Source organism: Bombus bifarius, unplaced genomic scaffold (genome assembly GCF_011952205.1).
Source record: "Bombus bifarius isolate JDL3187 unplaced genomic scaffold, Bbif_JDL3187 scf7180000007986, whole genome shotgun sequence".
Lineage (NCBI taxonomy): Eukaryota > Metazoa > Arthropoda > Insecta > Hymenoptera > Apidae > Bombus > Bombus bifarius.
This window is the reverse complement of record NW_022884368.1, coordinates 437,314-461,036: the sequence shown is the minus strand read 5'-3', so window position 1 is coordinate 461,036 and position 23,723 is coordinate 437,314. Positions and strand designations below refer to the sequence as shown.

General features: G+C 46.8%; 3 protein-coding genes across 8 annotated transcripts; 2 read left to right on the top strand and 1 right to left on the bottom strand.

The window, feature by feature from the left end:
* Positions 1-186: 186 nt before the first annotated feature.
* LOC117205065 (transcription and mRNA export factor ENY2) lies at positions 187-777 on the bottom strand. Its single transcript, XM_033443139.1, has 2 exons — positions 634-777; positions 187-511 (listed from the first exon to the last, which is right to left on the bottom strand). Exons 1-2 carry the CDS (start codon positions 681-683, stop codon positions 283-285), a joined length of 279 nt encoding a protein of 92 aa, XP_033299030.1. The 5' UTR covers positions 684-777; the 3' UTR covers positions 187-282.
* Positions 237-2,350, top strand: LOC117205062 (mitochondrial import inner membrane translocase subunit Tim21). 5 transcript variants are annotated; one of them, XM_033443133.1, is made up of 6 exons: positions 384-517; positions 1,003-1,123; positions 1,341-1,545; positions 1,622-1,856; positions 1,931-2,030; positions 2,105-2,247. In XM_033443133.1, exons 3-6 carry the CDS (start codon positions 1,344-1,346, stop codon positions 2,237-2,239), a joined length of 672 nt encoding a protein of 223 aa, XP_033299024.1. In that variant the 5' UTR covers positions 384-517; positions 1,003-1,123; positions 1,341-1,343; the 3' UTR covers positions 2,240-2,247. The 5 variants fall into 5 exon arrangements, with proteins under 5 accessions (XP_033299022.1, XP_033299024.1, XP_033299023.1 ...); XM_033443131.1 differs by lacking the exon at positions 1,003-1,123 and having other exon boundaries at positions 237-517; XM_033443132.1 differs by lacking the exons at positions 384-517; positions 1,003-1,123 and adding an exon at positions 721-784.
* Positions 2,351-3,122: 772 nt separating this feature from the next.
* On the top strand, positions 3,123-12,362 carry LOC117205053 (annulin). 2 transcript variants are annotated; one of them, XM_033443112.1, is made up of 10 exons: positions 3,123-3,545; positions 8,147-8,496; positions 8,584-8,716; positions 8,793-9,022; positions 9,105-9,418; positions 9,521-9,790; positions 9,907-9,986; positions 10,075-10,219; positions 10,301-10,607; positions 10,690-12,362. In XM_033443112.1, exons 1-10 carry the CDS (start codon positions 3,413-3,415, stop codon positions 10,993-10,995), a joined length of 2,268 nt encoding a protein of 755 aa, XP_033299003.1. In that variant the 5' UTR covers positions 3,123-3,412; the 3' UTR covers positions 10,996-12,362. The 2 variants fall into 2 exon arrangements, with proteins under 2 accessions (XP_033299003.1, XP_033299001.1); XM_033443110.1 differs by lacking the exon at positions 3,123-3,545 and adding an exon at positions 7,622-7,846.
* The last annotated feature ends 11,361 nt before the right edge of the window (positions 12,363-23,723 follow it).

Genomic DNA, 23,723 nt, shown 5'->3' with positions numbered 1-23,723 from the left:
ATGATCTAGCTATCTATTTGAACTGATCTCTGTTGACAGTTTCCAAGCAACATTTATTATTTCTTATACTTTCTTAAATTGAAACAACCGTTTTTTTTTTATATATAATTACGTAAATGGTAAAATGTAATTAAAGGCAAAATAGGTTTATATTTATATAGTTAGACAACCAAGGCACTTCTATCAGTTTATATGTAAATATAATATATTTGTAATCTTAGTGTAAATTTATCAGCTATTGCAGTATGGCCATAGTATGACAGTGTAATGAATTTCTTATTGTTACATTTTTAATTTTTCTTCTTGAGCAATCAGTTGATTTTTTATTTTCTGTAGGAGTTCCTTTTTAACAGAGTCTGGAACAAGTGTTCTTGCTTTAGTTGTAACCATTGAAAGCAATTTATCATAAGTAATATCATGACCATGTTCTTTTATTAAATCCTTGCAGATTAATTTTACTTGATCTCTCCATCCACATTCAACTAATCGACGACGTAGCAACTCTTTTAGCCTAAAAGTAAGGTTAATTATAAGTTTAAATAAGCAACTGTTACAAGATTTTAATCGGTGAATAGACTAACGAATATAATACAAAATTTTGGACATATCATATATTTATAAATGAATATTTACCCGTCGCGATCTCCAACCATAACTAGTCTTTGATGTGGAGCAGTCTTCATTAGGTCTTCTAATTTTATCTACTTTTCTATTAACAGAATTTTATAGCTTCTCTTAAAACACGATCTTTAAAGAGAGCCGCACTGTTTACTCCTTTTAATATGTAAGATAGGTTATGTTGTTTTGTCTTTTCGAGTTCATAACCTAACATTGTTTCATTTCTCAATTTCTCACATAGATGATGAAATAACCAAACATGAGCATTTCTAGCAGATTCTAAAAGTGTTGTTTAAAGTAACCTATCATTAAAATACCATTATTGATATTTATTCATAATTATTTCAATTTTTTACAAATGAAATATTTCTTATTAATCCATAGGTATGTAAAATAGGTAAAGAAAATAGATGATAAATTATTAAAAGACGGTTTCAAAATCTACTAGGATAATTGGTACAATGTTTGTGATAGTTTCAGAAATATTATTTTTACAGCATGCAACGTATGTTAAATGTTATTTGATCATTGTGAGACTATAAATATCACTTTTGTATTTTATTTAAATACTTTTTAACTACTTTTATCAGTTACTTTGCATTATTACTATTGATAGAATTTTGTATAGAATTAGTCTGTATGGACAGTGTAGTTCAATACTTTGCAGTAGTTATTGTTTACATTTATTCCATTTGTACAAGGAGTATTTATCATCATTTTAGGAGATGGCATCAACACGAGTAATCAATTGCATTTCGTACAAAAGACTTGTAGCAGTTTCTAGTCTAAAAAATGTATACATTCTTTCTAATTTTAGTATTAATTCTAATTTTCGACAAAATGCATTATATTGTACGAAAAAATCAATTGCTAAAACAGATTATGTTGAACATGAAAATAAAATACAAGTTGGATTTGCGGATGTAGGTAAATTTCCTATGTATATATGGACACATAAAGCATAAAAACCAATACCATCCTGAATATATTGTTTTTATTACAGTTAAAGAAAATACAAAATCTATTGGATACTTAGGTGTAATAATTGGTGGTATAGGAATTACTGCCTTCATGTTTTATATGATTTTTGATGAATTATTTTCCAATAAAAGTCCAAACAGCGTATATAGTAAAGCATTAGATCGCTGCATCAAACATCCTAAAGTAACAGATGCCCTAGGAGAACCAATAAAAGCATATGGAGAAGAGAGCAGACGTGGACGTAGAAGTCACATAAGGTAAAGTTATATTTGTACTTATTACTGTTTCTCTTTATAGTTAATATTATTATTAACTACATATAATATTTCAGTCATATTGTCTTTGAAAAGGATGGAGTACGTCATATGAGAATGAAATTTTATATTCAAGGTATAAGGAGACGCGCAACTGTGAATTTAGAAGTGCAAGAAGTAAGATATAATGTTTTTATATTTTGTAGACATTCAGTTTAAGATTAATTAAAAATGTAACTTTTATGTATTAGGATGAATCTGGCAATTATATGTACAGATATTTATATGTACTTGTGGATGATATTTTGCAAACTATTATTAAAATAGAAGACAATAGAGAACAAAAGAGGAGCTCCAGTACCGAAGCAGAACTTGAATGGAATTAATATGTTAGATCTTTCTAATTAATATTTAGTATATTATGTACAGAAACGATTACAATCGATTATTTTAAATACACTTCTGTAAAATTTGTGTCAAATAAATATGGTGATACTTGAAAGAAAAGTTTTATATTTATTTATAAATCGTGGGCTGCATAATAGTCGCAAATAAATATTTTTACATATGTTATAACAAGTTCTTATGAAATAAGGAAGAAAATATGCTAATAACAATATTTCTCTTTAAAAGTAATAGTCTTTAAATAGATGTAACATTCAGGAAATTCGAGGAACGAAAGTTTACTTATGTGACTTCATCTTCCTGTAACGAGAATCGAGGTTCAAGCGAAATAAATAAAAATGAGTTACAATACTTTTAAGATAATGTTTATGTTACTACTAACAGGAAGGGTAAGTGTAATTTAGAATGAATGAAAATGAAAGAAAGAGGTAAATAGTACCTACGATGGTTAGGTAAAGATGCGAAGGGATCGTTAGCATTCATGATCATCTAAAAATTGATCGGAATCTGGGGAGAGATCATGTCGTCTGCATCATTTATGATGCCAACTGAGTCTCTGACAGTCCTTCATTTACTCGCGAGCAGATCGACAGAGCGCGTCGTCTATATCAGTCCGCGTTGGAGCTTAAATTGTGACGTGATATCATACAGTAACTCCTTGTTTAATTCTGAATCTTTTTCAAACTTATACCGATATTTGACAATTATTTCAATGTTAATAAATTGACATTTCATTACAGAGTTTTAACATACTCTCTGTGCCTTTTAATCGTGTATCTCGATGATTAAGATATAATTTAAAATTCTTCTAAATTTCTTAATTTTTATACTGAAGACTTTTCGTGGTAGTGAGTCAATAGCTGAATTGAAACAGAGTCCTCTGAATAAGTGATTGGTACCGCAAGATCCAAATTTCTCTTCGATTGCATCGGATGACCTGTTGTCGGTAATTATGTTTCGTAAAGATAATTCAACGTGAGGTGTACTACTGTTGAACGATCGAAGCGAAATCGCGTGTCGTAGTGGAATGACATGGAAATGTCATCAAAAGTATGGGAAATACTATGAACTTTTGAATTTGAAAGGCAGACAAAAACAGAAGACAATAATTAAATAAAATATATCGTATTTATCGCCGTACAAGATTGAACAAAATGGGCAAGGTTTGTTCTTGTTTTTCACGATTTAGAGCAATTTTTACACCCGAAACTGTTACGGACAGTCCCCTTAAGCCATTATGCACAAAACCGGAATGTCTTCCACGGCCACCTGCTGCATCTAGTTCTGGTAAGTTTCGAGCAACACTGTTTTCATGTTAAATAATTTCCAATTGGAACGATCGCCTCAAACTGTAGATCAACGCGATGACAAATACATTTTAATACTTGTAAATCATTGTAAACATATGTGGACAATATACCTTTTACTTTATACTTGCAGAAGTTAATCTGCGATAACCTTCTTGCATGATTGATGACCTTGTCGCGTGTAATTCACAGATAGGATTGACGTTTTCCTATATATTAGATAAACGATATCGGAATCCTGTGATTTGGCGCGTGTGAGAAAAAAAATGACGTTTCTAGAAGAATATCGTTCTTCGTAGAATTTCGTTCTATTTTGTAAGTCAATTTACTGAGAATCGATTTATTCCACGCTCGAACAAATAGCAACGTGTTAACGCGATCTAGACAGAAACCGATGATTTATCGTGCTTCTATTATTATATCTAACGTAGTTATAACGGCGGAAACGAGCGCAGCTCGAAACAATCCTCGAAGGATTTCCAAAGTTTCTAGTCCTTGGCACGAGCGACGCTTTTCTTTTTGTATACATATTCTTAAGACCTATTTTAAGAAAGCACGTGCTGGCCAGCCAGTGTATCGAGGGTGCTCCTCGATCTTCGATACGTGCGAAATGTGCTTTCGATAGTTTCGATCATCGCTTATCATAATCATCCGAGCTATACCGAAACGTTTGCTTTGAGTTCGTTACGGCGGTGATGTCATTAGCCGCTACATGTTTTTAGGCAACTGCGTAATTTCGAAAACTTCCTGTTACTACTTTTTCGACGTAACGACGCAACTCGGCGTTGCTTCTGTTTTACCGGCTCGGTATGGTTTCAAGATCAAGGCGAAGATTTACGAGAGAATCTTGGAAGAAATATTTTTCAAAAGTTTAGTCAACAGATATGTTCGGTTGGAAATTAGCAAGCAAACAGAAATCGCGCGAACAACGTGAATTCCTCTCGGCGCTTGAAAATTTGGTCGATAGTACTTCACCAAAGAAAATAAACTCGTCTTGCCAGCCAGATGGGAAATCTCACTTTTCGCTTCTTTCGCGGCCAGTCGGCCCAAATCGAATTATTCGACGATGTACGTCTCGTTAGTCTTGTTACGCGTGCAGACTTTCGTCGTGACTCTTTAGCTGCTATCGTTTCCATTGCAATTCTTTCATCCGCCAATGTGCAACGTAAAACGGACAAAACGTCCCTCCTCTCGAGACCGTGGATATTTGTGAATCGATAAAAGGTAGAAACGAATGTGACATTACAACGTGTGTTTAACGGCCTCGAGGTGTGACCATTGCCATGAATGAAAGTAAAATTACGCAAGTGGCACCCTGACCTCTGTGAGGCATGACGTCAGCCTCAATTACGCACAGTTGTATTATTACCCGAGCTTTTTCCGAGATCGAAAGCAGACTCAACTATTTATGATTCATCTTCTTGGCATTTCTAATTGTGAGATAGCAAGTCATGTAACGCGAATTCATTCGCGCCAACGTTACTTCGATTGATTTTAAAACCGACCGTACGAGTTATCTCTTCTTCTGGCGATATTTCGTAGCCAATCATTTTTACGCGATTACCTTGCGGATTAAAATTGCGCGCGATGTCGTCGTGCAGTAAATAAAAGCCAGTATTAACGCATAGCATTAACGAACGAACAGAGCAATTCGTTATACGATAAGCATACCTTGGATGTTCCCCGTTTCTTCAAAATATGCGTCTTCCTGTCGCCTCGCGTTTGAAACTGCAATAATGCCATGTACAGTATATACCAAGAAGAATGTTAATCTTATGCGGATATCGTTGTTCGCATGAAACGAGAGGAAGTTCCTGTTGCACCAGGAACATGCATAGCCGCTATTTATCGCCGTAGCTACTACGGCACGTGCTAAAACTCGTCACACAGGCTTTTGCTTAATTATTTACAGCCGCTTCTCTAACAAGTGTAACTTCGCTTCCTCCAGCGCTGATAACTTTTTACGATATTTGCACCGATAGAAACTCAAATCCACGCGTTCTATGTGCTTGTCCTATCTTCGTTGAAACTTATTATAGTTTGCCAGTAATTGAGTCAATTTTTATGGAAATTATGAATATTCCCGATCGTGGTAGGCTTGAATTCTCAGTATCGTACGAAGGAAAAGAGATGATAAATCGTTTAGAGAATGAAAATTCTATTCTTACGTTGCATCGAATACATGACATCGCGCGTCATCATCGGTTGCTATGGATAATCTGCATTCTAGAACACTTATCTGTGTCTACTTAACTATATGTATATATATATACATGTGCATAGCAGATTGCCTCGTGGCGTTATTTTTAATCGAAAACAATACCATTAGGTATGTAGATGCCATAATTTCTTGCCGCTTACCAACTCACCAAAATAGCATCGATTTCGTATGAAACCGGTTGAAGTAATCGTATGACGGCTGCACTATATACAGATACTTTGAGTAATTTGATCGTTTAACACGATATTTCTTACGCGATCGGCTGTCCGGCTGTCGGGTTATTATATATCATGCGATAGATCAATATTTATTTCTAATTGATCCGGTATAACATTAAGTACGACGGTGTTAATAGAAAGGTAACTGAACCGAGGAATTTTCACTACCAAACTAACCGATCGTAAGTAGCTACGTAATCTTGAAGATTAAACTTCAGTAGATAAATAAATTTGTTCTTGCATCTGTGTTTTCCTAACGATTCTCCGTTATTACGTATAGGCAGCTTACGATTCTCCGACTTGTGTACAGACACACACACGTGCGTCGCAGCGATAGAAATTGCAAGCGAACAAGCAAGAATCTGTGAAAGGATAAAAAAATAAAAAAAAAATAATAAGAAAGGGGCGAAGAATTGGCGAAAGGAGAGAAACAGAGCATAGAGGATCGAAGAAAATTAAATAAACGAACAATAAGGAAGAGTAATGTACACGACGAAAATGAAAAAACTTAAAAGTGCGAAGGAACGAATAACGTGTAGAGAAAACAGAGTTGAATTAATGCGATGCCTGGCTGTACCAAAAATTTGCAAGAGAACGAATAAAGTAAAATTTATAAAAAATCAAAGGATGAAAAAGAAGAAAGGATAGGGAAATGAAAAGAGGTGGAAAGATTTGGAAAAGATGTTTCCGCGTATTACTTTGACACGTGCTTATCTAGCTTTTCGATGTATCTGTGATACGTATTTGTCGATGGATACGTTGTTTTCGTACACACCCCTCCTTTTCTATCTCGCAAAACTCTCCGCGTGAAGCTTCTTAAAAGTTAGCCGCGCGAAAGAAAATCGGTCGTAAAGATCGATATTTGTCTATTTACTCTATGGAACGTTTTCGCTTGGAATCGCGATCGTGCGAGGACAAACGAATCGCTGACAACGAAAATAGGTGACGGCCAGTGCGAGCAAGTCGCGTTTCCACTTCTTTTCGCAATATGGCAATTAATTGCGTCGACGAGTTTCTTTGTCAAGGCTTGAATTTCAAATAGTCGCGGCTTTTGCAAACCGATTTAAGACGAAAACACGCGAGACGTCGATACTAATTGAACGTACCGATCGATTCTCGTAATTGTACGATACATGGAAACGAGACAATTATTGCCGCCAAAACTGGTAAACGTGTCAACACCGGCGTAATGACTCTTTCGACGATCCGTAGTTTTTCACCGGCCTTGTCAATCTACTCGAGCGTATGGATCAGCCGCTTTCCACGTACATCTTGATCACGGTCGACCATATAAAGATGTTGTTGGCGATCTTCGATATCCGTTTTCTTGGAATACGGCGCGACAGATTATCTGATATACAATTCGTTTCGTAATTACCGGAGTAAATTGTGAGAAATAATCGATAGGATGAAGAGTAGGTGACTCCGACTGGTACCTAGACTCATCGATGACGCCATGTATGGTTGCGTTCGTCGATGCAGAAAAGTCCTTGACGTATCTCCTAGAATATAGCAACCCACCCAACGTGTAGGGCGGCGCGGCGCGTAAAGCGGAGCACCTCGTCTCGCCGTTCCGTACCGTGCAGTCATGTACAGTATACAGCATTGCAATTTCTTCCTTATTTCCAGAACGGGGAGCGATCGCTCACTCTCAGTGATTTCATAGAACTGTGAGCGGTCGAAGGACCGCGGCGCGATATCCGCCGATGGATTCAGTCTTTCGTTCGTTTTCGAGGGACGAGTTTGCATTCCCGAGTCCTCGAAGGATGTTTTATAGATTTTACGATCGTTACCGGTCTTTCAATGATCGCCGTTCCAATCCCTTTCCATTCAGATTTTACTGTGAGTGTTCGCATCCTCGCGATCTAGTTTCCATCTTGAACCTTTCGACGCGCGGTGTTCCTCCTTTCAATATCTCGCAAATAGTAAAAGACCGGGCAATTAATTTTAATTATTCCATTGGATCGTATCTTTATCGTCGTTGGCAATTCGCCATACGCGCGAATTTACTCAAGCGTTTCAGGATGTCGGCAGAATCAGAAATATCGTTATGTAAAGCGTGTTTCGTACGTGGGAACCGTCGCGTCGCGTCGTAAACGAAGTTAAAACGGTAAAAAAATCGTATTCGTATTCTGCTCGCAGGGGAAGATTTTGGAGTTCCAGTGTTGACGATCGCAGACGTGGATCCGTGTATCGCGGAGAATGGAGTCAATCACAGAACATCCAGATACGACCTGATGACTAGACAGGACGACAAATCTAGGCTGGTCGTTAGACGGGGGCAAGAATTTTACTTACACTTGACTTTGTCCAGAGATTACGAGCCAAGTATCGATGGTATGTCGATAATTTTCACGGTTGACGGAGTCGAGAGGCCGCTATACGGGCACGGAACCCTCGTTGCGACGGCTGTTCTTTATCCGGGAGAACCGTCCGAGGGTCCCTGGCATGCCACCATTGACGCTATTCAACACAATTTTATTCGATTGAAGGTAAGCGATCAAAGGCGTATCGTCTTTCGTTCGTTTTCCATCGGCGCGGTCCTAACACGAGCGATTCTTCTTTTGTCACTTTCTCAGATTGTTGCAGCTCCCGACGCGATAATAGGCAAGTGGAGGATAGACATCGACACCAAGAACAAGAATTTGGACGGAGCCGTTAGTTACACGGTGAAACAACCGTTTTATCTAATTTTCAATCCCTGGTGCAGAGGTAGGGAATTTCGATTTCGATGAAAGAGGCCAATCATCCGAATACGCGGGACAATGATCTTTTGACGATTTTCCAGAGGACGCGGTGTACATGGAGGAGGAAGATCAGCGACAGGAGTACGTGATGGCTGAGGATGGTTTGATATGGCGTGGAAGCTACAATCGTCTGAGACCAACGGTTTGGAAATATTCGCAGTTCGAGCGGGACATATTAGATTGCGCGCTGCATCTGATGATTCAAGTTGGGAAAGTTCGAATACACGGCAGAAACGATCCTGTCGTTATATCTCGCATTCTGTCGGCAGCTGTGAGTACTCGAATCGACTTCTTTGTCTCACACGTCTTTTCGCTGTCGATCGCGAAACTCAAGGAAAGTTGCCGCGTTGCAGGTAAATTCGCCGGACGACAATGGCGCGGTAATGGGTAACTGGTCCGACGATTTTGGAGGTGGTACACCACCGACCAAATGGTTGGGTTCGCAAAAGATCCTGCAACAATACTATAAGACGAAGAAACCGGTCAAGTATGGTCAATGCTGGGTATTCTCGGGAGTGTTGGCCACCGTTTGCCGTACCCTGGGACTACCTTGTCGCGTGGTAACCAATTATGCGAGCGCGCACGACACTCAGAGCAGCTTGACCGTCGACTATTTCGTCGACGCCGAGGGGAAAGTTATGGAGGAGATGAACAGCGATTCGATATGGCAAGTATTACGTCTAAGTATACTCGGGTAGTTGCAGCGCGTATCGATCGTATACGCGCACGCGGTTCCATCGTTTTTCACTGCGATCCGGTCATTTCGTAGGAATTTCCACGTGTGGAACGAGGTATGGATGACTCGATTGGACTTGTCGCCGGAATATTCTGGTTGGCAAGCGATCGATGCGACTCCTCAAGAATTGAGCGAGGACGCGTACCGTTGCGGACCGGCTTCCGTCGCCGCTGTGAAGAAAGGCGAGGTTCTCCGACCTTATGACAATGCCTTCCTCTTCGCCGAGGTCAACGCGGATAAAGTGTTTTGGCGTTACAACGGACCGACTCAACCTTTAAAGTTGATTCGAAAGGACGTGTACGGGTGAGTATTTCACGCGTTACAGTCTTCCTTTAAGATCGATCGATTCGTCGTTTCGATTCCAGCAACGAGAATAACGTCCATTTGTTTTACCTTCTTTTTTTTTTTTCGATACCTAGCATCGGGCAATTTATTAGCACGAAAGCGATCGGTAGATGGGCGAGGGAAGATATCACTCATACCTACAAGTATCCAGAAAGTAAGAGATCCTTCGAAGAGCGAGCGACCAGCGAGTCCTCGATTCTTGCTAAAGTCTTAACGCGCGGTTCCTTGTTTTCGTTTCACAGAGTCGGAAGAAGAACGGGCTGCCATGTTGAAGGCGTTGCGTCAAAGTCAGTCGTTGTTTAGTCGTTATTACCTGAACGAGGAGTTCAACGACGTCATGTTTAACTTCGAGTTACGCGACGATATCGTGATCGGACAACCTTTCAGGTATTTCTTCGTTTGTTCCTTTCCTTAGCTCCGTTTACTCTCCGTTTAGCTCATATACTCACGAGATGCGTCCTGTTACAGTGTCGTGTTGCTGATTAAAAATAGAAGCAATTACAACGAGTATGAGGTCTCGGTGATTTTAAGAGTGGAGACGGTTCTGTACACCGGACGGGTCGGCGACCCAGTGAAGAGATTAAATATCGATCGACTGGTGAGACCTGGAGTCCTCGAGGAAGTGCGTATGGATGTATCCTGGGAGGAATACGGGCCTCGACTATTGAATCAGTGCGCATTCAATATTTCCTGCCTGGCCACCATCAAGGACACCAATTTCGAGTACTTTGCGCAAGACGACTTTCGCGTGAGGAAACCCGACATTAAAATCACGGTACGTAGGTGCTCTCTACGTTCTATCCTATCTACGTTTATCGCGTAATCGACGACGAAGTAAATTAAAATCGTTTGCGTAGTTGGAGAACGAGCCGGAAGTTGGCAAGACGCTAAACGCGACAGCGAAATTTCAAAATCCGCTGCCCATCCCACTGAAGAAGTGCAGATTCTTGATCGAGGGACCTGGAATGGACGAGCAGCTGAAATTGAAACTGTCGGACCAGGTAGAGGTGGACGCGTACGCGGAATGTTCGTTCTCTATGGTACCGAAATTCGAAGGTCGCGCCACGATCGCTGCGAAATTTTACTCGAAAGAGCTCGAGGACGTTGACGGTTTCGTCAATTTTATGGTAAAATCGATGAAAGCTGTTACAAACGGCGAGTAACGAGCCGACGAACCGAAATCGACGGCGTAGGTAGTCTGTATTCACGAGTCTTCCAGCGAGCTTCGTCTCTTTAACAAGTGTTCGTAATGTTTTGTACGAAATAAAAGTTTGAAGGTCGCTTGCCTCGCATATGCCGTATGCGGAGGTGGCGCAAGTCGAACATTTTCGTTCAGATACTATGCACGATCCTTTTCCTACCGCGGCGTCTGCATCGAGAACGTTTAGAGTAAACGTCAGAAAGGAGAAGAAGCGGCAGGACGAATGGCATACCGGTTCGGAACAGGCTTCTACGTTAGGCCAATAAAAAATTCAATCGACAGAGAACTACCTGAGCAGCGTGGATAGCCGGGACTACCGACTACACGCGGCAGGCGATATTAACGAGCGGCGATCGAGAGAGTCACTGTGTCGTGTGCGTGATTATTCGGAATAACAGACGGAGATATGGAAGAGGAGGAAGGAGAAGAAAAGGAGAAGAAACGGGACGGGGAAGAGAAACGATCGCGATGATGACGAGTGTTCACGAGCGCACGCATGACACTGACGCGAGTCATGCATCACCATCTAGGAAATTAACGTTGAAATATTATAGACGATGAATGGACCCGATAGCGAGCCAACTCGCCCGGGACGGAGTCCAGCTTCGACCACTTGCCTGCGAAAGAAACTGGCTGCCAGCCGACTCGGCGGTAAAACCAATCGACCGAGTTCGTTGGACGGTACGTGGATCGATCGAAATGGGAAAGCAGGGTGGGGTTCGATGACAGACATTAATTTACTATTATCTAAGGACGCGAGGAGTACGCGTGGATATACATACCGCGTGCGTGATTTCTCCAGCCCACGTAGCCACGACTCGCGAATAGCAATCGCGCGGAGACGAGGTAGTATTTTTATAACGGGTCCCCGTTTCGATTAAAAGAGACTAAAGAGGAAGAGGAACGAAACGATAAGCTGGTAGCAAGTGAAGACGAATACGAGGATCGTAGAAGGGGGGAAGAAAAATGATAAACGAAAACGTTGGAGTGGAAGAGAGCGAAGAGGGTGGCGGAGGGTGGCGAGGAAGCCGGCGGGAGACGAGCGAAGTGAAGAGGGAGGAAGAGAGAAAGAGAGAGGAAGAGAAGAAGAGAGGAAGAACGATATGGAAGATAGTAGTGAGATATGTCTAAATACATAACCGTGACACGTGATGGACGTGTTGCGGCCCCTGTCTACAGGGGTCTCGAAGAAGCCTACGGGGCCCGTACCGATCTCCATTTGGATCCACGGGATTCTGGACTTGGCACCCTGCTACGCGCCATGCATCAACACCCAAGATCCATCCCATTATACCTCATCAGAATAACAAACACGCCTTCCATGCTAAACCAACATTCTTTTGTTCCCATCGAATCCCAGGATCCATCAGAATCGCCGCGAACCATGCGCGTCAGTGACGTATATGTTTTCGTGTAGCCAACAGGCCATAGGGGGTCTTCTCTCAGGCCTGCGAGAATCTCAGAAGATATCGTGAAATATCGTCGGATGGCAGAACCGGCGGTTCCAGACCCTCCCGAAGCTTCTCTTCGCCTCTGCGTTTCCATAGTTTGCCGATTTTCTAGCTCGGTTTCGTCGGTCGTCGCGCGACCACCATTTTATTTCATGCCCGTATACACCCAAGATTATGGCTATTCGCTCGATTACGTTCGCTTTAGAAGGGTAACGGATCGCCTTTTATCATCCCTCTCGAACGAACGTCTCGCTTTGACGACACGTTTCTAGATGGCAGCACGCTCTCGAATCGTCGAAGGGATGTATCACGTAGCTGGAAATTGATGGCTCGGGGGAACGAGAAACTCCGACGATGATAAAATTCGATTGGCGGGAGGAAACGTTGAAATACGTAAAAATGTCGTATTTAGCGTGCAAGGCGACCGTAATAAATCGAACGCGCTAGGCATTCGCGATCACGTTGCGTATCGATGGTTTAGTAGCGATCGTAAACAATCATAATCGAGATCACACGAAATGCGAGTGACCGCGATAACGCGTAACGCGTACGCGGATTCGTTACGTACCGCGTTTGATCGACGAACCAGCGGCGCGTTGCATCGTTCGTAGAGCGAACTGGAAAAACGAAAGAACGTCCGACGACCAAGTACGGACGAGAACGAAAGAAGAGCGGCTCTTTCGATTATTCGAGACGGGAAATCTCTGTTTTGCGATTCGACGCGCGCTAATCGATCGTGCGAAGTGGCCCGCGGGCCGACTCCTAGCTCGACCGTAACGGTGGACTTAATTTCGCTATTCGAAGCAACATTGGCAAGTGGCGTGCATCCAGCCGCGTGCACGTGTACGTAATGTTTCCCGTCATCAGGAAAACTGTGCAGTAAAAGTGTCGAAACGGTTACTACCTTTCCTTTTACGTCTCTCGACCTTTATTCCTCGCGAATTCATTGCCGCGTAGAGGCAGTAAAGACCACCGCTAATTCTTGGAAGGTATTTCTTTCAAAGGAACAGGACGAACGATGAATTGGTGGTGGAAACGGCAAACTAAAACGCGATACGAGAGGAAATTGGTTGGATCGGTGTGGCGTGGCTTTCGACCGGTCGATCTTTTAAAACGCGTTGCCGTGCATCTTTTCAATCGCGTTTCCGACTACTCGTCACGTCCCTTGACAGTTTACCGTTTACCTTTTTCTGTTTGCACGAGCATCCCCGGTGCGGTTCGGCATTGTCAGCGAACAAAGCTGCGTAACGACGAGAGGAAAGGTAATTCGTTCGATAGACAGACATCGGGCGAGGCGTCGTCGTGCAACGAAAGAAGGAAGAGGCCGTGTTTCGTCGACGCGATTCGACTCGACCGCGAGCGGAAAATTTCCGTCTCAGCCGCTTCGACCAACACGATCAGTCGCGAGAAATTAGTTTTCTCGTTGGAAACTGTGGCGAAACGAAAGCGGCGCGCGTGCTCGAGTTCTTCCCCTGGTAACGTGGATCGTGTCGTATCGAATTCCAATCTAATTTGCATCGGAGGACGGAACGGTTGTTTACCCACGTATAAGCCCGAACAGTTGCGAGCGGCTGGCAGCGTATTTGCGCGAGGATTTCGTCGAGGCGGTAGAGAAAGGAGCGGCCAAATCGGCCACACCGCCTTCCTTCGTATACCGCTCGAGGTAGGGTGGTATCGAGGGATCGTAGGAGGGATTCCGAAGACGAGGCGAAGCAGGAAGGGACTGGAAAAAAGGGAGAGATAGAGCGCGACTACCTTATTACGCATGCACCCTGTCTAACGAAAACGACTCGCTCGTTGACTGACTGACTGACTGACTAACTGACTGACGCCCCGTACCATCGTTTCGCCGTGCGCGTTTATATTCCCGCGTTTGTACGAGACGAACGTGCGAGTAGCTGGACGGAAATGTACGGTTGGTCGCGAAACCATGAAAAAGTCTGGCCGAACGAGGAGAGAATAGATAGAGAGAATAGACGGAAGAGTCGGTTGGAAAGGGCGGCGATTTATCGTGCCGAGGTAGATGATACTAGTTAGCGGTTTCGTAAGTGACGAGAATCGTTCGAAAGTCACGCGCTGAAAGGAGAACAGGGGTACGAACCGGTTTACGAAATTGACCGAGTTCAAAGGGTATATTTATCCGGACAAAAAGTAGAGGACAAAGGATGGACCGGAATCGGGGGCAGGCAAATGGTATTTAACGCGCCGTGTGACTGACGCGCCGTACCGGCCGCTGCATCGGCGAGGAATCGCGTGTCAACGTTTAGCGGGAAGAACGACGACCGTTTAGGTCGGCGTTCGAAAAGAACAGACCGTGCCCGCGGGAATTCGCGGCCATTGTGTCGGCCATCTTTGATCGGCGACTATTACGTCGGCGGTTATGCTCGTGACGCGAAATGACAGGTTCTAGGGAACATTTGGCCGACGTTGGACATCGATCTTGGATTCCGCCACTTTCCGATATAATAGCGGCGGCAAGATCGGTAGGTGGACAACGGTCGAACCGCAACGTCGTTCGGATTCGTCGAAAAGAGGTTTGAGGATGCGAGCGAGCCGCGAAGCGGCGACGTCTATCGGTTCGGTGAAGCGGTTCGCGTGCCTCTCGTAATCGCTTGTCGTTCAAATTACGTAGCTGGATTTCGTAAAAATATTAGAAGACCGCGCTCGCCACATAATTTCCGCTAAATGGACGACATCTATTTAGAAAGTAGGCAATTTCCTTTCTCCGTGGTTCCGCTGCACGTTGTATCCTCTTTGCCTCTGTCTTCCCCCCGATCTTTGTCCCTGAATGCGCTATTTGTTCGCCACGAATTTGCAAATTATCGGTGATTTACGACGCGCGCGTTTCCTTCTTCTTCTTCGCACGCACGCACGCACGCACGCACGCGCGCTGACCAGATACGACGCTGTAGAAGTGCAACACACAGAGACGCTAAAGATGCCTCGTTAGCTTGTCGGAGATCGGTTTTCGCCGTGAACAACGTGTATACGACAGTCCGTGATAGAAGTCGGCTTTTCCGATCGGGAAAAAAAAAAAAAAAAGAAACGCGTTGCATTTTGCTAGCAAAGGCAGGCGACAGGAGGAGAATGGCTCTCCCTCGGGAGAGATCGCGGCTTTATACAGCCAGTTGACATCGAAATCCAGTGACGTATCTAATTGAGAGCAGTTTAACGGCGAGGGCGGATCAGTAGGATAAGCCGTAAGCCGACGAAGCCGCTGCACGAGATCACCCTAGGCTTATAACTGCCGGGGAATCTTCTTCGGACCTCTCTCTTCCAACTACCCTCCTGCATCGTGGTTCTGCTACGCCAAGGGTATTGCGGCTCGTGATACGACAGCCCTCTTGCCGTCCTTCCAGCAGACCGGCTCTCTCTTCTCCCCTTGCTGCCTCTCACCCTGGCCTCGCGTGCCCCCAGCTGCTACCCTCGCCTATCTACCAGAGAATCCGGCGTAAATAATGCCGATTATCCCCCCGGCAATTGTTTTATCGACCGAGCTGTCCCGCTCGAAGAGCAATCTCGAAAGAGGGTGGCCCCGTTCCGCGCCTCACCTCCGACCTTTCCCCGAATCCCATTCCACTGACCTTACACAGATTTACGAGTCGCTTCGCGGAGGGTGAAGACTCGAAAAGTAAATTTCCCTGCTCGTTCGCGTAACCTCTCGCTCCGGAGAACGGCGAGAAACTCGCGCAACGTCGAACCGGCCCGTTTCGACGAGGACGTCGCGTTCCATCGCGCGATCCCGCTCGCAGACGTCGCGCATTCTCGCCAAGATGAGTTACCTGCCGCCCCGTCGACGCGCGCGAGGAACATCTTCTCGCTCTGCCGCGTCTTCTAATGGAAACGACGAAAAAACGTATCGCGGAGTAATTCGACCGCCCCGTTCGAGATAACGCGCGGATACATCGCGCCGCGTAGATCGTGGATAACGAGCGCGTTTATAATTTTCGAAGGGTACCCTTTAATAGTTTCGGTTTGATCGAATCTGCGAGCTCCGCTTCCTTCGCGGCTTAATGTAATTCGCCGAGCCGTTCGCTTTTTGCCTGCTCGCCTCTTCCTCCCTCCCACCATCGGTTAATTATGAAATTATCCAGAAACAGCCACTCTCTCTCTCTCTCTCTCTCCTTCCTCTAGCCTCTTGAGGCAATATTTGAGCGCGAATTATGCCGGTACTCTCTTCGTCCTCCTCATTATCCCTTCCTACCCTTTTCCTTCCTCGCCATTAGCTGTCTCGTCCCACCCTCGTACGTCCGTCCCCCTCTTTCTTCGTTTCTTCCGCTTCCATTCACCTTACCACCCCGTGTCTGCCGCCTTCTTCAGCCACCGGAGAAGCTTGATTCGGTTAACGGGTGCAGACGAACGCGACTCGCCTTCCATCCGTTCCGACTTGGTAACGTTCGCGCGACATCATCCGCTTATTTCGAGCGTGGTTCGCAAACTCGATTAATATTCTCGCAACGACACGACGACGCGACGCGACGCCACGCGACGCCACTCTCCGGCCGTCTCCTCTCTCGCTAATTTTCCACCTTCGATCGCGATAGCCGATCGTAACGATACGCGTTCCTTTCGCCTCTCGTCACGGTGATTTCGGTCAACGGGGGTGGAACTGGGTCACGCGGCGGAAACCAGCGAAACAGAGACCGGAACGATCGTCCGTTGATTGCCGCGCGCGCGTCCACCCTTCTATTCGATCGCTGCCTCCCTCCCTTTCTTCGTCCGGTCGATCCCAACGACCGAATAAGTCTGGCCAATTAAAAAACTAATTTCGATTAGAGTCCCCGAGCGGCCATTCGATATCGTGTAAGTACAAGCCGCGGGGCGCTCGTCGAGAGGGATGAAAAAAACTGGGGGAATCCGACGCTGCCGCGCCATTCGGAAGGGCTAAGAAAAAATAAGGAGGAACCGGGCAATTTGTGCCAGTTTTCACGGCGGAATTTTTACGAGCGACCGTTATCGGGAGCGGTAGCTAGGTAGGAAATATCCTTTAGCGGTGGCTGGCACGCGCACGCTTTTCTCTCGATTAATCCCATCTCGCTGCTCTTATTTTGCCCCGCCGCCGGGGAAAACGGAACGGCTGTCGCGACGCGATCGCCATTGCCGGTTTCAAACCCTTGGTAGGGAAGCGTGCGTGCGTACGTGCGTGCGAGCGAGCGAGCGAGCGAGCGAACGAACGTGCCGTAAACACACGTTTCTAAAATACGTTTGGTTCCGCGACGGTGGTTTATCGAGCAAAAAATCCGCAGAATTTTCCACGATTCCCCAGGGGCCTCCCAGGCGAATCGCTCCACAGATATATTTATTTATGCGCGTATTAGTATTTATGTAGGTGCGTACCTACAGGCCGTGGCACCCCGCGGCTCTCGAGGCGTGGATGCTTCAACCGGTATTTGTTATTCTAATGTCGCATTATATATTTGTTTGGGGGCGTGGGCGAGTAACCCGAAGTGTGAAACACGTTGTAACGCGTAGCTGGTCCTCCTGGAATTCCATCCTGTCGCCTCGGTTCCGGCTCGACGACCGCCGTCTCTTAACCAGCCAGCAGAGCGGCTCTTCTCGGCGCTCCTACGCGCTGTACTCGAAAAACCTTATCGTCGATTCGACGAGACGAGATTTCTTCGACAAAAGACGATGAAACAGCCGTGGCGGTGGCTCCTCGCGCGCCTGGACACCGCGGACAATTTATTCCCCTTATAATCCGTCGCTGATCTCCCTGTCGAGCTGAAGGAACGCGAGCCATCGGTTCTCGTTAAACGACCTTTCGTAAAGGCACGGAATACCGTGAAAATGGGCCAGTATCTCTGAACCAGAGATTCTTATCTTCGGGAATCCCGTACGAACGCGTCCTCGAAATTTACAACGCCAACGTTTCCTGCTTGTCCGGGCTTCTTTCCACCAACAAACTTACTACCGGTAGCGGCAATAAAATGCCGACTTCATTATGTTCGTCCGGCTGGCCACGCGTAATTAATACTCATCTCGATATTAACCTTCGGCCGCCTTGGAAACCCGAGGACGGATTTGTCTCGTAATTCGCGGTTTATCGCCTCGCTGCGTCAAATAGCCGATGCGATTCACCGACCACCTTTGACATCCTAATTAACGAATTATACTCGCCACGTTGGAATTCGTGGACGAACGTCCGCGCGTCGAAGAACTGGTTTCTACCACGCGTCACGTCGTCGCGTTACGCTTCGACGTGGCTTCGCTATCGACGCGGCTGCTGCATCGCTCCGTTTACGCACTCTCGCACACGTGTACGGTGTTACGCGTCCTCGTTAGCCGCGTCGTCGCCTAGACGAACCACCGTGAACTCGTATAACCATCGCGTAAAACCATCGACGCTTGCGCCTAATACGATCGCCCAAATTGGTAGCGCACGATAAACCAACGCCGAAGCGATCTCGTACACGCGTACGCCGCCGTAAGAAACGACGCGTCGACGGGTAATACGCTTTAATCGCGGGTAAATTAAAAACATCGAGCAGCGGTATCGATCGCCACAGCGACGTCCGTAATCGCGCTCGATGTTTCATTCGACGTGCACGGAACGTGGCCGCGAGAACGAAATACGTACGTGTCTAAAATCGGATAGATCTATTTCGCAGTAGCGAAACGAACGTTTCACGTTTGCAGTTTTCGACGCACGACGCGGCCGCCTCGAGTGGGGTGTACAATAAAGAGTTTAGTACATCGTTAAATTATACGCCGTTTAACGATGGCCTCCGTCGTTCTCCGCGTCGGAAAGAGCAAAAGATTTATCGATTCAGTCGAGGCAGCGCGATTCACGAAATGTCAGGAAGAGCGATAAACAAACACGCTCGAACCGGATGTAATCGCGTTTCCTCTTCGCGTTTCCTCCCTGTAGTCTCGAGATCTCAGCTTCGCCTCGTGATCCCGCCTACTTTCGATCGCGATGCGCATACGTTTCCGCGGTTTCCATACGTTTGCCCGGTGCAAGCGCGATACGTGGCCGGGCGTCGACGTGATCGCGTGCCGATAGCTTTCTCGCGATCGTTATCGCGGCTAACTCCGTCCGGTTTCTCGACTATCCGCGCTCGTCGCGTTATTACCACAGTAACACGGTCGTTTTCTCTAGGTCGTCGAGCCGTCGACGACCACGGCCAGCGATCTTCCATCCCGTACGAGTCTACGATAGCTGCGCTAGCTATAGCTACGCGTGCCGTCCTGTTGATCGAGTGGAATTTTCGTGTTTGCTGTCGGGTATTTGGAGGTCGCGTTACCATCGGCAAAATTGCTCGCGCGGTACGATGGCTGGCGATTTCGTTACAGACTGTCGCGGTGTGTCGCTCGCAGCGTTCGCCATGCAAATTTGTCCACCACGACAGCCGTTCGATAATTGGCTGCGATTTGTTATTGGATAAATTCCCGGCCACGGATCGACGTCGATACCTAGCGGTAGCGGCTGGCCGTTTAAAGAATCGATTTCAAAAAGATAGCGGTCGCGCGTCGATCGCTCGACCCTGCTGTACCTATCCTGCCAATCGGCCAAGTTAAAACGCTCGGAGAATCGCTATCGCTGCCAGCTACTAACAGAGAACACACCCACGACAACGAGAATGTTTCTCAGCCACATGAGTTATTCATGACGTACCTATATAGTTCTCCACTTTGTCACTTACACGCGTTCTAACGCCACGCATGTCTCTCTCTCTCTCTCTCTCTCTCTCTATTTCCTGTTCTCTTCCTCGTTTCTATTTATTTATCTATTTACGTATTTATTTATTTATCTGTAGCCAGAGGTGAGGCTATTAGAATACACGTTTTGTTTCGCAGGGACCAACCGCTCCGATCTTTACCAGAATCTCATCCCACCCCCTGTCGTTCTTCGTCTTTGTCCTTTTCCTTCGTCTCGCTACTTTCGAGCCCACGCATCGTAATCTCGTTGATGCGCGTTGCAGCGGAGAAAAAAGGAACGCGGAGGAGGAATGTGTCGCGCGCGGCATGTGGCCGCATTATGTACGCTTAGCGTGCGCGCGATCGGAACTTGCGAAGAGCGCTAGCGAGAAGTGCTTGCTATACGCGCGCCTACGGGCTTTTCGGCGATTCGTATCTGCTTTAATTTGAATAATCGTTGCTCGTTGCTACGGTTCGCTCGGAATCGTATCTCCCGCGCGGCTTTATCCCATCCGTGGCAGATGCTCGCACGAGTAAGTAAGTACGCGTTCGTGGTCGTCTGGACGCGACGGTTCGCTCGTCCCGAAGCGAAAGCGCTCGAAAAGGCGGCCGACGACCGGAGAAGAGAGTGGCTCTCTGCGTATACAGGCTCGCAAGCGGTTTACGTTTTCCACGCCGGCAGATTCGATTCCCTACTTGGGGCATGGAAAAGCTGGCGCCGCGACGCACTCGACGGCCGACCGAGCCCTTGAGATCGCTCTCTTTCCCTCTCTCGGCTAACCGTGCGATCCGCTGTCCCTTTGGAGAGGCGCGTCTACGTCTCTTCTTCCTTTTCGCTTTCAACGTTTCGACCAAGCTGGTCCTCTTTGCTCTTCCCTCGACATCGTCTCCTCGTTATCGCAGCCACGAACAGTAATTTCGTTGTTATTATTAGGAACGCCCGAAGGGGCGAGGGAAAGAAACCGTGTGTTTACCCTCTCCAGAAGCCACTCGAGAAGCCGAGAAGCTCGTGCCATGAAAGATTCTAGTTTATCCTTCGTTCACGACATCGCTGGATACGCTCTGCTCTGTTCTGCTGCGTGCGTAATTGCTGCGATTTCAACGAGCGCCTTTGTCGGTTTTCCTTTCATCCATCGATAGCCCTCTTGTATCCGCTCGTAGCTCCGTTTTCTCCAGTAGCTTCCAACGTCCAACTCTCGCGACGATGCTTCCGTATCGCCTTGTCGAATTCGTTTATCGCATCGATCGCGTTAGAGAGTTTCGCGCGACATTTGCAATTTGCATCGGCCGCGTCCTGACAACGACGACGGCCCGTACGTCGGAGAGTCAGCCGTGCCACCGAATTCGAGTGTATACAGCGTGGGTGGCCTGCCACCTCTACCGTCTCTACCTTCCTCCGCCAACGGTAACCACAACTACCAGCGGCCAGGCGTGCAGCTCGCGCAGCCTCTCCTCTCTTCCGATGATGAATGACTTTCGTGTACTTCTCCGTTGCGTCGTACCGTGCGGCTCTCGGACGCGATTCCACCCCGTGTCTTCGCACTCCATCTGCCACGTCCAGTCTCGTTCCTTCCTTCCTACCTTCCTTTCCCTTCGCGATTTTCCTTTCCTCGCTGTACCTTGATTTATGTACGTGTTTTTCCTTTTTCCGTGCGCTCGAGTTCGCCCGCCTCTTCCCCTCTCGCACCCTCTTGCCTCTCCGAGACTTGGACTTTTTTCTCGCTCGAAGGTAAGAAGGGCGAACGAGAAAGCACAGGGTCCTCGCCGTCCTAGTTGAGACGTAGTTGTTCGATCGTAATCGCGCAGGTAGTTTACGTTCGAGGTTTGGTAAAATTCGACCTGGTCGGAAGTTACGCGTATACACGAGAAACTCAGTTAAGTGGATACAGTCGTAGCCTGTTAAACGGCGAGTTTCACCACGGGTGACGAATTTGAAAGGAAACGGTGACACCTCGGAGCATCCGCAACCGCCTTAAAAACATTCGAATGCCAAAGCAAACGGGGGGTCCAGGACAGCTCGTTCCTGCGGTTCGTTCCAAGACTCCTCCAGTATGCCGCGTCTTTTCAGCTACCTGAAGAAGAGACAGGGCGAACGAGACGAGGAGAAGAGGAGAGGAGGAGAGAGAGAGAGAGAGAGACGGGTCTTCATATTTTATACGGGATGGGATCCTTTATGCGGTCGACTACGGGGGCACCCAGCGTGTCGAATAGAATTCAGGAGGCCGGTACACGATAGGTATTTTGACATGCCCGAGAAATTAGTATAATAAAGGGGGGGGGGGGAACTAGGTAGACCGGCTAAGTGCCTAAACACACGCCGTAAATCTCCCCTCGGTGCTCTCGAAGATCCAACCAATGCGGTAAAACACGGTCTTCGCGATCGTGCGCTTCACGCTGCTGCTTCTCGGACACCGACAGCCCGGATCCTCTGACGTTTGATCGATCGAGATACGTCTACCGAACGTATCTAACGGTCTTTATCGCCACTATGCTTCTGTCCCTTTGTTAGCAATAGAGTTGCACGCGCGTCCTCCTATCTCCTCCCCGCAGCTCGTTTTCATCTTTTTCATCGTTTCCACTCGACCGGTGTCTTTGTTCCCCTTTGCCCTTTTGTCTTTTGCGAGAGATTCGGTTCGGGGCGCAGTTCGTGAGAAACGCTCAGGCTATGGAACGATCGGAACTCCGGCAATCACTTGGATCGACGATATTCGCGAACGTTCGGCCGTCCAAGAATCTACCACGTTCGAGACGAACGCGATACGTACAATGGGTCGTTGTACGTGAAAGGATGGCGGAACATCGTGATGATAACGATATAGGTGAGAAAGATATAGGTAAGTAGAGAGGCTGAAACTTTCTTCGGAGCTGCTAAACGACTAAGCAAATTCTCACTGCGAGCGATCTCGACGCAACCGTGTACCTGGCAAGTCGATCCAACACCGGAATACGCCTCTATTAGCAGCCGCTGTAGATACGCGTATATCGCGACGCCTGGGCCAACGTCAATGGCGTAAACGCCACGCGATTCAACGATTTTCTAACTTTTCGTTGCGTACCGCGTTGCGCGCCGCGTTACGACGAAAACGTAAACGCGATACGCACGGTACAGATCGTCGGGGGCAAAGCCACGTCGTTCGATCTCTCCACTTTCGTCCGGTCCTTCCGTCCGATTAATTGCACGGTTCGAGCGCTGTCGTCTCGTTCGGAGTCCAGCGAAAAGAGCAAAACGTCGTCGATGTGGAGAAAACAGCGGCTGTTTGTAAGTCGCGACACGGCAGTATGTAAATCGTTCGGACGATCAGCGAAACGAGACAGATAGAGGGAAAGCTGGACGTGAAATGGTGCTACGCCAATGTATGTACAGCAGTGGTACATACGTAGATACGTACAAACGCCGGCCATCCGGTGCACGAGGGGTCGATCGATCTCTCTTTCGTCGTTGCGCGACCACCGTGCCGCTGCCACGCCGCCGCTTCGAGATACCTCCGCGATCGGTGGTAGAACGATGGTGGAGAGGTGGAGGTGATGGCGATGGTGGTGGTGGTGGTGGTGGTGGTGGTGGTGTAGTCGTCGACGACGGCGGAGGCGGCGGAGGCGGCGG

Bases quoted from the DNA above. Each gene is read 5' to 3' on its own strand.
- LOC117205065 (XM_033443139.1), bottom strand. From the start codon at position 683: ATGAAGACTGCTCCACATCAAAGACTAGTTATGGTTGGAGATCGCGAC. The intron at 512-633 runs GTAAATATTCAT...CCTTACTTTTAG, and splicing joins ATGGTTGGAGATCGCGACGG to GCTAAAAGAGTTGCTACGTC.
- LOC117205062 (XM_033443135.1), top strand. From the start codon at position 1,344: ATGGCATCAACACGAGTAATCAATTGCATTTCGTACAAAAGACTTGTA. The intron at 1,857-1,930 runs GTAAAGTTATAT...ATAATATTTCAG, and splicing joins GGACGTAGAAGTCACATAAG to TCATATTGTCTTTGAAAAGG. The intron at 2,031-2,104 runs GTAAGATATAAT...TTTATGTATTAG, and splicing joins TGAATTTAGAAGTGCAAGAA to GATGAATCTGGCAATTATAT.
- LOC117205053 (XM_033443110.1), top strand. From the start codon at position 7,711: ATGGATTCAGTCTTTCGTTCGTTTTCGAGGGACGAGTTTGCATTCCCG. The intron at 9,987-10,074 runs GTAAGAGATCCT...TTCGTTTCACAG, and splicing joins TACCTACAAGTATCCAGAAA to AGTCGGAAGAAGAACGGGCT. The intron at 10,220-10,300 runs GTATTTCTTCGT...GTCCTGTTACAG, and splicing joins GTGATCGGACAACCTTTCAG to TGTCGTGTTGCTGATTAAAA.